Source organism: Anomaloglossus baeobatrachus, chromosome 7 (genome assembly GCF_048569485.1).
Source record: "Anomaloglossus baeobatrachus isolate aAnoBae1 chromosome 7, aAnoBae1.hap1, whole genome shotgun sequence".
NCBI classification, from domain to species: domain Eukaryota; kingdom Metazoa; phylum Chordata; class Amphibia; order Anura; family Aromobatidae; genus Anomaloglossus; species Anomaloglossus baeobatrachus.
The window spans coordinates 304,418,117-304,431,043 of NC_134359.1; the positions used below are offsets into that span (position 1 = coordinate 304,418,117).

A 12,927-nucleotide genomic window follows, 5' to 3' on the forward strand; every position below is an offset into this window, starting at 1 on the left:
CAGTGTCTGTATTATTCTGTATATATACACTGCACAGTACCACTTCTCCTGTCCTGTATACTGGGTGTAATCCTCAGTATCTGTATTATTCTGTATATATACACTGCACAGTACCACTTCTCCTGTCCTGTATACTGGGTGTAATCCTCAGTATCTGTATTATTCTGTATATATACACTGCATAGTACCACTTCTCCTGTCCTGTATACTGGGTGTAATCCTCAGTGTCTGTATTATTCTGTATATATACACTGCACAGTACCTCTTCTCCTGTCCTGTATACTGGGTGTAATCCTCAGTATCTGTATTATTCTGTATATATACACTGCACAGTACCACTTCTCCTGTCCTGTATACTGGGTGTAATCCTCAGTATGTGTATTATTCTGTATATATACACTGCACAGTACCACTTCTCCTGTCCTGTATACTGGGTGTAATCCTCAGTATCTGTATTATTCTGTATATATACACTGCACAGTACCACTTCTCCTGTCCTGTATACTGGGTGTAATCCTCAGTATCTGTATTATTCTGTATATATACACTGCACAGTACCACTTCTCCTGTCCTGTATACTGGGTGTAATCCTCAGTATCTGTATTATTCTGTATATATACACTGCATAGTACCACTTCTCCTGTCCTGTATACTGGGTGTAATCCTCAGTGTCTGTATTATTCTGTATATATACACTGCACAGTACCTCTTCTCCTGTCCTGTATACTGGGTGTAATCCTCAGTATCTGTATTATTCTGTATATATACACTGCACAGTACCACTTCTCCTGTCCTGTATACTGGGTGTAATCCTCAGTATGTGTATTATTCTGTATATATACACTGCACAGTACCACTTCTCCTGTCCTGTATACTGGGTGTAATCCTCAGTATCTGTATTATTCTGTATATATACACTGCACAGTACCACTTCTCCTGTCCTGTATACTGGGTGTAATCCTCAGTATCTGTATTATTCTGTATATATACACTGCACAGTACCACTTCTCCTGTCCTGTATACTGGGTGTAATCCTCAGATCCAAGCAAAAATCTGCACTCCCCCCATTTGGCACAGGTGTTTTTAATCAGCAGGAGACTGCAAGAGGGGTCAGCCTTTTTTGCTCCCAGTTTACTTATGGGAGCCAGTGGGAGGTGAGTGCGCAGCTCCTCTCACTGTGTGTTGGTGCTGTGCGGTGGCCGCTATTGTGGTGGTGTCGTGACAGTGGGGCAGTGCGGCCTGGAGCCTTGGGGGCTTTGCCTTGCAGCATGGGTGCTGTGAGGCACCGGGTCGCCTGCCCTGCTGGTGCTTTGTCGCTGCAGCAGTGGTTGGTGCACAGTGCCGCACCACAAAGGCTTAGAATAGGGACCCACTCTAGAGGTTCGCCGTGACGTGGCAGTGGCTTAATACAGTCTGATCAGAATGGTAACTAAGAACCTCACGTTCTATTTAAATTTTTGCCTAGTGGCTTTTAGATCAATGTATTTTTGGGATGTGCGATCCATGTCTTTTTCTCCATTTGTTATATTGTACATATACATATATGTATACAGTCCCTGACAGAAGTTCTGTCGCTTCTCCATGTTATGTAAATAAAAGCTTATAACCTGACTTTAAATTCATCCATTGGTTTTATAAATTACTCTTTTGAAAGCTGAAACCCTCCCAAATTTGGTTTAGGTTATGAAAATAAAGTTGCTGCAAATCTGAAATATTGATCATTTAATGAACACAGAAAGGTCAGATTTTGGCAAGACAAAACTTTTGTCGCCCACAAAAAGTAATGTGAAATTCACACAAATATTAACTTCGAATACAAAGATATGTTGCATAACATTGGTGAATGAAGTTGTGGTGCTATTAGAGCCATATTTAATATTTTGTGTGACTTCCATGAGCTTGAAGGACTGCATCCATGCGGCTCAGCAATCATTCATACAATTTATTGATGAAGTGATCAGGAATAGCAGAGAATGCATCTTACATGCCTCCCAGAGCTCATCTACAGTCTTTGGTTTTGTCTTCCAAGCTTCCTCTTTCATCCTACCCCAAACATGCTCAATGATGTCCATGTCTGGTGACTGGGCTGGCCAGTCCTTGATCTTCTTTGCCAGGAGGACCTTTGTTGTAGAGATGGATGTATGAGATGGAGACCCTCCTGCTGCAGAATGTGACCCCTTTTATGATTGGGAATGTAAGAGGTAGCTAATACTTCTTGATATTTTAGGCTATTGATATTGCCTTCCTTCTTGCAAATGTCCTGCACACCCCCCTATACTGAATGTAACCCCAGATCATGATCTTTCCACCACCAAACTTACCTGTTTCCTGGATCCATATGGGCTCCAGTAGATCTCCTGCAGTATTTGTGGCGGCTGTGGTGTAATTCAACTGAAGATTCATCAGAGAAATCCACCTTCTGCCACTTTTCCAGCGTCCATCTGTTTAGCAGCTGTGGGACTTTTAATTGCCTTTTGTTTAGTGCTGGCTTCTGGGCACTGATTCGACCATGGAGGCCATTTCAAGACAGAATCCTACAAACTGTTCTAATTGACACAGGGACTTGAGGTGACCAGGCCTGTTGGAGCTCTGCTGCAGTGGAAGAGGGGCTGGCTTTGGATTTTCTAACCAACAAACGTTCCTCCTGAGCAGTTGTCTTGCGGAGTCTGCCGGACCTGGGCTTGTCAAAAACATCTCCAGTCTCTTCAAATCTTTTTTTAATTCTTTGTACTTGATGCTGAGATGCATTAAAGATGCCAGCCACCTCTGCAGTGGCTCTGCTCTTCAAACTCTCCATAATCAAGGCTTTGGTCGCAGGGTGGCTTTTTGGCATGTTGTCACAGGTCAAGTTGCAGTTCAACTGAAGGTCTGGGGTGCTGGGTTTCTTTTTATACACACCCACTAATTAACCGATCATTTAGTGAGCACAGGTGAGGATGTAAACTAGGATTGGGTGCATTATATGGCAAGGCGACAAAACTTTTGTCTTGCCAAAATCTGACCTTTCGGTGTTCATGAAATGATCAATATTTCAGCTTTGCAGCAGCTTTATTTTCATAACCTAAACCAAATTTGGGAGGGTTTCAGCTTTCAAAAGAGTAATTTATGAAACCAATGGATGAATTTAAAGTCAGGTTATAAGCTTTTATTTACATGACATGGATAAGCGACAGAACTTCTGTCAGAGAGTGTACACTGCCCAGTACCACTTCACCTCTCCTGCATATTGGGTGTAATCCTCAGTATCTGTATATACACTGCACAGTACCACTTCAGTCTTGTAGCTCTTTTCTCCTCACGTTACTTTCATAGATGGATCTTCCAGTTTGTCTCATTGAAAATACGGCAGATGGGAAATTTCAGATTAATGTCAAAGCCACAGACATCTTATCCGGGATATCGCAGCCGGTGGTGGTGGTGGCCATTGTGGGGCTGTATCGGACAGGGAAGTCCTACCTGATGAATAAGCTGGCCGGATCTCAGAAAGGTGAGCCAGGTTGGGTTAATACATATGTAGCAGAGTTAATATCACAATGAAGTGTGGCAATCTCATCTCTGACTGTATCTGTTGGCCTTGTAGGTTTCGATTTAGGATCCACTGTACAAGCTCAGACCAAGGGCATCTGGATGCGATGTCTCCCTCATCCCACTAAGGAAGGTCACACTCTGGTCCTGCTGGACACCGAGGGTCTGGGAGATGTGGAGAAGGTCAGTCAATAGCATGAAGTTACTGTGTCTCCATCTCATTACAGTGCCCTGGTCGTAATGGACCACCTTGTGTTCTTGTGCGGTGAGACAGGATTTGCCTATCCCTTATGGTGCACGGCGTACACATCTGACACATGATTACAGTAGATGCCTGCAAAATATCCAAAGGCCTTCTTGATTTCTCGGAAGGAGGTTTCTAAAGTTGTGCTTAATATAACCCCATTTTGATAATATTCTGATGTGACAGGGAGACAAGATTAACGACTTGCGGATCTTCTGCCTGGCCGTCCTGCTGAGCAGCGCTCTGGTCTACAACAGCAAAGGCGTCATTGAAGAAGATGCCATCGAGAAACTACAGTATCCTTAATGGACAAAGAAAAGCTAGAGATATTTTTTTTCAATTTCTCTAAGTGTTGAAACATTTTCTTGATTTAATGCCTCCAGTTTAAGATTTTTACTGAGTGAGTGGCCTTTGACAGTAATCACGAAACCCATGTAATGACTGAGGCGAGACACGGCAGGTTTGGACTTAAAGAAAACTTGACTAACTGAAGGCAGTGAGCGTCACGGGTAAAGTTTGTCAATAGGAGCATACTTGGCAATTGTACTTAGTATTGTGGCACAGAGCTTATCAGTTGGATATAATATTGTGGCACACAGCTTGGTGGTTGGACATGATACTATACTACAGAGCTTGGCAGTTGGATATGATATTGTGGCACACAGCCTGGTGGTTGGACATGATACTATGGTACAGAGCTTGGCTGTTGGACATGATATTATGGCACTGAGCTTGGCTGTTGGACATGATATTATGGCACTGAGCTTGGCTGTTGGACATGATATTATGGCACAGTTCTTGGCAGTGGGACATGATATTATGGCACAGAGCTTGGTGGTTGGACATGGTATTATGGCACTGAGCTTGGTGGTTGGACATGATATTATGGCACTGAGCTTGGTGGTTGAACATGATATTATGGCACTGAGCTTGGTGGTTGGACATGATTTTATGGCACTGAGCTTGGTGGTTGAACATGATATTATGGCACTGAGCTTGGTGGTTGGACATTATATTATGGCACTGAGCTTGGTGGTTGGACATGATATTATGGCACTGAGCTTGGTGGTTGAACATGATATTATGGCACTGAGCTTGGTGGTTGGACATGATATTATGGCACTGAGCTTGGTGGTTGGACATGATTTTATGGCACTGAGCTTGGTGGTTGGACATGATATTATGGCACTGAGCTTGGTGGTTGGACATTATATTATGGCACTGAGCTTGGTGGTTGGACATGATATTATGGCACTGAGCTTGGTGGTTGGACATGATATTATGGCACTGAGCTTGGTGCTTGGACATGATATTATGGCACTGAGCTTGGTGGTTGGACATGATATTATGACACTGAGCTTGGTGGTTGGACATGATTTTATGGCACAGAGCTTGGTGGTTGGACATGATTTTATGGCACAGAGCTTGGTGGCTGGACATGATATTATGGCACTGAGCTTGGTGGTTGGACATGATTTTATGGCACAGAGCTTGGTGGCTGGACATGATATTATGGTACTGAGCTTGGTGGTTGGACATGATATTATGGCACTGAGCTTGGTGGTTGGACATGATTTTATGGCACAGAGCTTGGTGGCTGGGCATGATACTACGGCACAGAGCTTGGTGGTTGGACATATTATGACACAGAGCTTGGTGGTTGGACATGATTTTATGGCACTGAGCTTGGTCATTGCACATAGTTTTGTGGCACCGGCCTAGACAGTTTTATTTGATATTGTTGCACAGAGTTTGACTGTTGCAAATTGTAAAGTGGCACGAAGCCTTGTGGTTAAACCTAGTATTGTGGTTCAAAGGTTGGTGGTTACACATGGTATAGTGGCACACAGCTTTGCAGGTGAATACAGTATTTTTGCACAGATTTTGGTGGTTTCCCCTAATATTGTAAAATGGAGGTTGATGGTTGAGCGAAATATAGCGGCACTTAACTTGGTGGTCAAAGAAAGTATTTGTCATGCCTCAGGTTCAGGGCTCGATCTGGTGACCTTGTGCTGTGTGGTCAGTTTCCTTCCCTGTTGAACCACAGCCTGGTCAATCTCTGTCCCAAAAGTGATGTTTTTTTTACCTTTGTGCTTTTCCTCCTTTTGGTTTGTGGTTATCAGGTGTTCTCATTTGCTCATTGTCTCTGTCCTGTCACATCCCGGGTGGGGCTATTATACTCCCCTTACTCCTGCCTTCTCTGCTGGGTGTATTTCTGTGAGGAGTACTACTAAGGAGTTCCAGCCCTGCAGCTAGAGATTTTGGCTATACCCCACAGTGTATTGATACCGGGTATATATTTCTTGATCTGTTTGGAAAGGACGACGGGGATGTGACTTTCTCCCCTGTTGTCAGCTTTGATCCCCTGATGAACCCCAGGCACAAATGGGGGGAAACGCGTTGGGAGAAGGGCGAGGTCAAAGACACAACTGAGCGTTGCTGACATATCAATTGTCATTCTTTGATGACATCCATGGCTCGACAGTAGGCCTGGAGGTGCTACCAACAAATCATAAAGTACTCAATGGGTGTATTCCTTTTTCTCACCCACCTATCTATAGTCATCTGATATGATTCATGCCTCTTTCTAGGGATGTTTCTGGGGACATGTTATGCTTGGAATAATGGAGTATGATGCTTTATCCTTTATATGTGACCTGTAATCCCTGGATTGTAGACATTCAGCCGGTGAGCTGTGTGTTATTTTGCATCTCCTCCTTTGCTAGTGAATTTAATGAGTGACAATCTAGAGTGCCTCAATCTCATATTGCTCAATTTCAATGGATCCAATGAATTACTGATGATACCAGTCCTGGGTCAGGCTGGTTTCACACTACGTCTTTTTAACATCCGTTGAAAACGTTTTTTTAACGGAAGTACGGATCCTGTGCAAATCCGTTTTCATGTCAATGCTTTTTCAATGGACTCGCGTCCACCTGCGTTTGCGTGCGTTTGCGTCCGTTAGACGCAGGATCCGTCCTTTTGCGTTATTTTAACATGTTTCAAAAACGCAACATGTAGCGTTTTTGAGCTCCGTCCAAATACTGCAAATTGCTGGATCCTGACTATAACGCACGCAAACGCAGGTGAACGCTGCATGCTGATAGACAGGATCCTGCTTTTGGACTGAGCATGCCCAGAGTTCGTTCTCTCTCTCTCTCTCTCTCTCTCTCTCTCTCTCTCTCTCTCTCTCTCTCTCCCTGCTCCTAGCAGCTGCAGACACTCCTAACCAACATAAATATCGGGTATCCAAGGCCGATGTTTACCTTGGTTACCAGCGTCTGCAGCTGTCAGAAGCCTCCTCCCAGTCTAGTTCCCCTCACTCCCGATCACATGACTCCAATGCCCGCCCCTAAACATCCAGTGCAGGATCCTGCAAAATAACAGATGCGTTTGCATACGTTATTTGCTGTAAAAGCAGGATCCGTACTTCCGTTAAAAAAACGTTTTCAACGGATGTTAAAAAGACGTAGTGTGAAACCAGCCTCACTCTAAGGCAGTGGTGGGCAATTAATTTTCCCATGGGGCCGCATGAGAAATTGGGATGGTTTTAGAGGGCCGGACTAATATAATTAACTCGGTTCTACATACATACATATATATATGTATTATATATATATATATACACACACACAAACACGCATATATACTGTGCGTGTATAATATATATATACACATACACACAATGTATACATACACACACAATCCCCATATACTACATCACTACACCCGCCACATACTACACCTGTAATATACATCAGTATACACTACACCTGTAATAAACTACACCTCTATATATATACTATACCACTATATATTACATCACTACACCCCTATATACACCTGTAATATGCTACATCACTATATACTACACCTGTAATAAACTGCAGCACATCACTATATACTACACCTGTGATAACCTACATCACTACACCCCTATATACTACACTTGTATTATACTACATCACTACACCCCTATATACTACACTTGTATTATACTACATCACTACACCCCTATATACTACACTTGTATTATACTACATCACTACACCCCTATATACTACACTTGTATTATACTACATCACTACACCCCTATATACTACACTTGTATTACACTACATCACTACACCCCTATATACACCTGTAATATGCTACATCACTATATACTACACCTGTAATAAACTGCAGCACATCACTATATACTACACCTGTGATAACCTACATCACTACACCCCTATATACTACACTTGTATTATACTACATCACTACACCCCTATATACTACACTTGTATTATACTACATCACTACACCCCTATATACTACACTTGTATTATACTACATCACTACACCCCTATATACTACACTTGTATTACACTACATCACTACACCCCTATATACTACACTTGTATTACACTACATCACTACACCCCTATATACTACACTTGTATTACACTACATCACTACACCCCTATATACTACACTTGTATTACACTACATCACTACACCCCTATATACTACACTTGTATTATACTACATCACTACACCCCTATACACTACACTTGTATTATACTACATCACTACACCCCTATATACTACACTTGTATTACACTACATCACTACACCCCTATATACTACACTTGTATTACACTACATCACTACACCCCTATATACTACACTTGTATTACACTACATCACTACACCCCTATATACTACACTTGTATTACACTACATCACTACACCCCTATATACTACACTTGTATTACACTACATCACTACACCCCTATATACTACACTTGTATTACACTACATCACTACACCCCTATATACTACACTTGTATTACACTACATCACTACACCCCTATATACTACACTTGTATTACACTACATCACTACACCCCTATATACTACACTTGTATTACACTACATCACTACACCCCTATATACTACACTTGTATTATACTACATCACTACACCCCTATATACTACACTTGTATTATACTACATCACTACACCCCTATATACTACACTTGTATTACACTACATCACTACACCCCTATATACTACACTTGTATTATACTACATCACTACACCCCTATATACTACACTTGTATTATACTACATCACTACACCCCTATATACTACACTTGTATTATACTACATCACTACACCCCTATATACTACACTTGTATTATACTACATCACTACACCCCTATATACTACACTTGTATTATACTACATCACTACACCCCTATATACTACACTTGTATTATACTACATCACTACACCCCTATATACTACACTTGTATTACACTACATCACTACACCCCTATATACTACACTTGTATTACACTACATCACTACACCCCTATATACTACACTTGTATTACACTACATCACTACACCCCTATATACTACACTTGTATTATACTACATCACTACACCCCTATATACTACACTTGTATTACACTACATCACTACACCCCTATATACTACACTTGTATTACACTACATCACTACACCCCTATATACTACACTTGTATTACACTACATCACTACACCCCTATATACTACACTTGTATTACACTACATCACTACACCCCTATATACTACACTTGTATTACACTACATCACTACACCCCTATATACTACACTTGTATTACACTACATCACTACACCCCTATATACTACACTTGTATTATACTACATCACTACACCCCTATATACTACACTTGTATTATACTACATCACTACACCCCTATATACTACACTTGTATTACACTACATCACTACACCCCTATATACTACACTTGTATTATACTACATCACTACACCCCTATATACTACACTTGTATTATACTACATCACTACACCCCTATATACTACACTTGTATTATACTACATCACTACACCCCTATATACTACACTTGTATTATACTACATCACTACACCCCTATATACTACACTTGTATTACACTACATCACTACACCCCTATATACTACACTTGTATTACACTACATCACTACACCCCTATATACTACACTTGTATTATACTACATCACTACACCCCTATATACTACACTTGTATTATACTACATCACTACACCCCTATATACTACACTTGTATTCATACTACACTCCTATATACTACACCTGTATTATACTACACCCCTATAAACACCTGTATTATACTACACCACTACACCTGTAATATACTACACCACTACACCCCATATACACCTGTAATATACTACACCACTACACCCTTATATACACCTGTAATATACTACACCCCTATATACACCTGTAATATACTACACCACTACACCCTTATATACACCTGTAATATACTACACCACTACACCCCTATATACACCTGTATTATACTACACCCCTATATACACCTGTATAATACAGGTGTATATAGGGGTGTAGTGGTGTAGTATAATACAGGTGTATATAGGGGTGTAGTATAATACAGGTGTGTATATAGGGGTGTAGTATAATACAGGTGTATATAGGGGTGTAGTGGTGTAGTATAATACAGGTGTATATAGGGGTGTAGTAATATACTACACTCCTATATACATCTGTATTATACTACACCACTACACACCTATAAAACTACACCACTACACCCCCCCATATACCACACCTGTAAAACTACATTCCCATATACTAAACCACTACACCCCAAATATTTGTCAAAAGTTACCCCTCTCCCCCAGCCTCCCGCCTGCCCGCCCCCATTGTCCCTGCAGGTTACTAGTAACCACTCACCTCTCTTCTTATCGTTCCCGTCCTCAGACACCTCCGTACGAGCCCCCCGCTGAGCTGCTTCTCCTTCACATGGCCAGGCTGCGCCGACGCTGTATTCCTAGGAGCCCCCGCCGCTGCCTCTCTCCATACGGCCCCCGCCTCTGCAGCTTCTCCTGCCGGGCGGGAACTTTTCAAATGACACACGCGCGCCGTACTGACGATATCAGGGCGCGCGTGTGTCACAGAGAAAAGTGTCGGGCAAGGAACAGAGGAGAGATTCCTGCGTTCCGCTGCCTACACTGTGCGGAGCTTCAGGATCTGTCCTCTGTTTCCTGCCCGACACGCAGCGTGTGATGAGGGTCAGGGCCGGCTCCAGGTTTTTGTGGGCCCCGGGTGGAAGAGTCCCAGTGGGCCCCATCAACACGCAGACACACATACGTACACATACATATTTAAAGACAAACTCACAAAAATACATATAGAACGGACACATCTATACAGCCATATACACTGACATACATAGATACACATTATACATGCCTACAGACACACACAGCTCTGCTGCATACATACAGACACACATAGCTCTGCTACAGACACACATAGCTATGCTACAGACACACATAGCTCTGCTACATACATACATAGCTCTGTTACATACATACACACATAGCTCTGCTACATACATACACACATAGCTCTGCTACATACATAGCTCTGCTACATACATACACACATAGCACTGCTACATACACACATAGCACTGCTACATACAGACACACATAGCTCTGCTACATACAGACACACATAGCTCTGCTACATACATACACACATAGTACTGCTACATACACACATAGCACTGCTACATATATACATACATACACATTACTCTGCTACATACACACATAGCTCTGCTACATACATACACACATAGATCTGCTACATATATACATACATACACACATAGCTCTGCCACATATATACATACAGACAGACACACACGCGGCTCTGGGGCCCAGCACATACGGCACCGGGGAGAGGGGGGGGCAGGGCATACACCTAGGGGGGGAGAAGAGCCCATACAGCTCACCAGGGCCCATAAATCGGGGGGTGGGGAGGGCACATACCGCTCAGGCCACGGTGGAGAGGGGGCCCACACAGAGCCGGAAAGAAGCACTGTGCTGGGGGTCGCTGGCTGGCACTGCAACTCTCATCTGTGGGATGAGCAGGACGCCGGCCGGTAGCTCCGCCCACAGATTAAGTTTAACCAGGAAGTCTTTGCTCCTTAAAGGGACGGCGCCGCAGATTCCTGCCGAGGACTGCGGTCCCCGGAACTCAGCCCGGGGACAGCAGAACTAAGGCGAGTGGGCCCCGGCCAAGGGGCACCAGAACTGACGAGGCCGAGTGAGCCCCCCCGGCTCTCCAGGGCCCCGGCATTTGCCCGGGCACTGATGAGGGCAATCTGACCACGCGCCTCCCGGAGCCTGGAGCTCCGGACAACAGGTCAGATTGCTCTCATCACTGACCGGCCAGCAAGGACGCCCTGAGCCAGGTGGGCCGGTCACAGAGAGTAGGCGGGCCGGATGTGGCCCGCGGGCCGCCCCTTGCCCAGGTCTGCTCTAAGGTGTCACCTAGTGTAAATATTTATTGCAGTTGACTCTTTGGATAGTGTGACGCCCCGGCACCGCCAAGTGTCGGACACAGAATAGGACCCCGCATAACATCTTCCCACAAAGGGTTACACCAAAGCCAATCAAATCCTAGTCACCCCCCAAGTGTAGGAAAGGCACATCAGTGAGCGGGACCAGGCGGATGGAGAACGCCCACCTAGCGGTCTAGAGAACCCGGGGCGGGAAAAGAGTCAGTTTTTAGTTTTGAGTTTTGAGTTTGGAGTTCAAGGGAAGAGAAGAGGAGTTGAAGCCTGTGACAGTGTCAGACTGTCAAGTGGAAGTAGCAGCAGAAAGGCGTCGGGGTTGGAGCCCCGGCGTATTGGCTAGGTGGCAGACGGTGGTCTGTGTCTGACTTGAGACAGGAAGACGGCTGCGGGAGATCCGAGGTGGACCGGGGCAGGGTTGGAGCCCGCCGGTACCGAGACCGGAGAACCGAACTGGAAACCGTGCACAGAGGGTGTACTTGGACCCTGAAGCCAGGACCGGAACCAACAGCCTAGCTAATTGACCAATTGAGGGCAGGATTATACGTCCTGTCCCACCCAAAGTCCCAAAAGCAGAAAAACACCCACCGAGGAGGATAGGTCATCCGCCAGGGCCCGTAGATCCCAAGGGTCAGTGACTCGCCCACCCCAGGCCTATGGGACACCCGGTGCCGGGCTGGACTAGTCCGGTGGTAGTCAGTGGTGGCTGGGCCCGGCTCCGTGGCCCTGGTGGGTGTCAGTAGAATA

At 44.1% G+C, this 12,927-nt stretch overlaps 1 protein-coding gene across 1 annotated transcript in view; it reads left to right on the forward strand.

Annotated features, from left to right (window-relative positions):
- The first annotated feature begins 3,312 nt into the window (after nucleotides 1-3,312).
- The window catches only part of LOC142246566 (guanylate-binding protein 3-like), a 38,521-nt gene continuing 28,906 nt past the window's right edge, over nucleotides 3,313-12,927 (forward strand). The window contains exons 1-3 of the mRNA XM_075319633.1: nucleotides 3,313-3,487; nucleotides 3,581-3,708; nucleotides 3,956-4,065. Of these exons, the coding sequence (XP_075175748.1) occupies nucleotides 3,313-3,487; nucleotides 3,581-3,708; nucleotides 3,956-4,065 (413 nt within the window). The remainder of the gene's footprint in view (nucleotides 3,488-3,580; nucleotides 3,709-3,955; nucleotides 4,066-12,927) is intronic.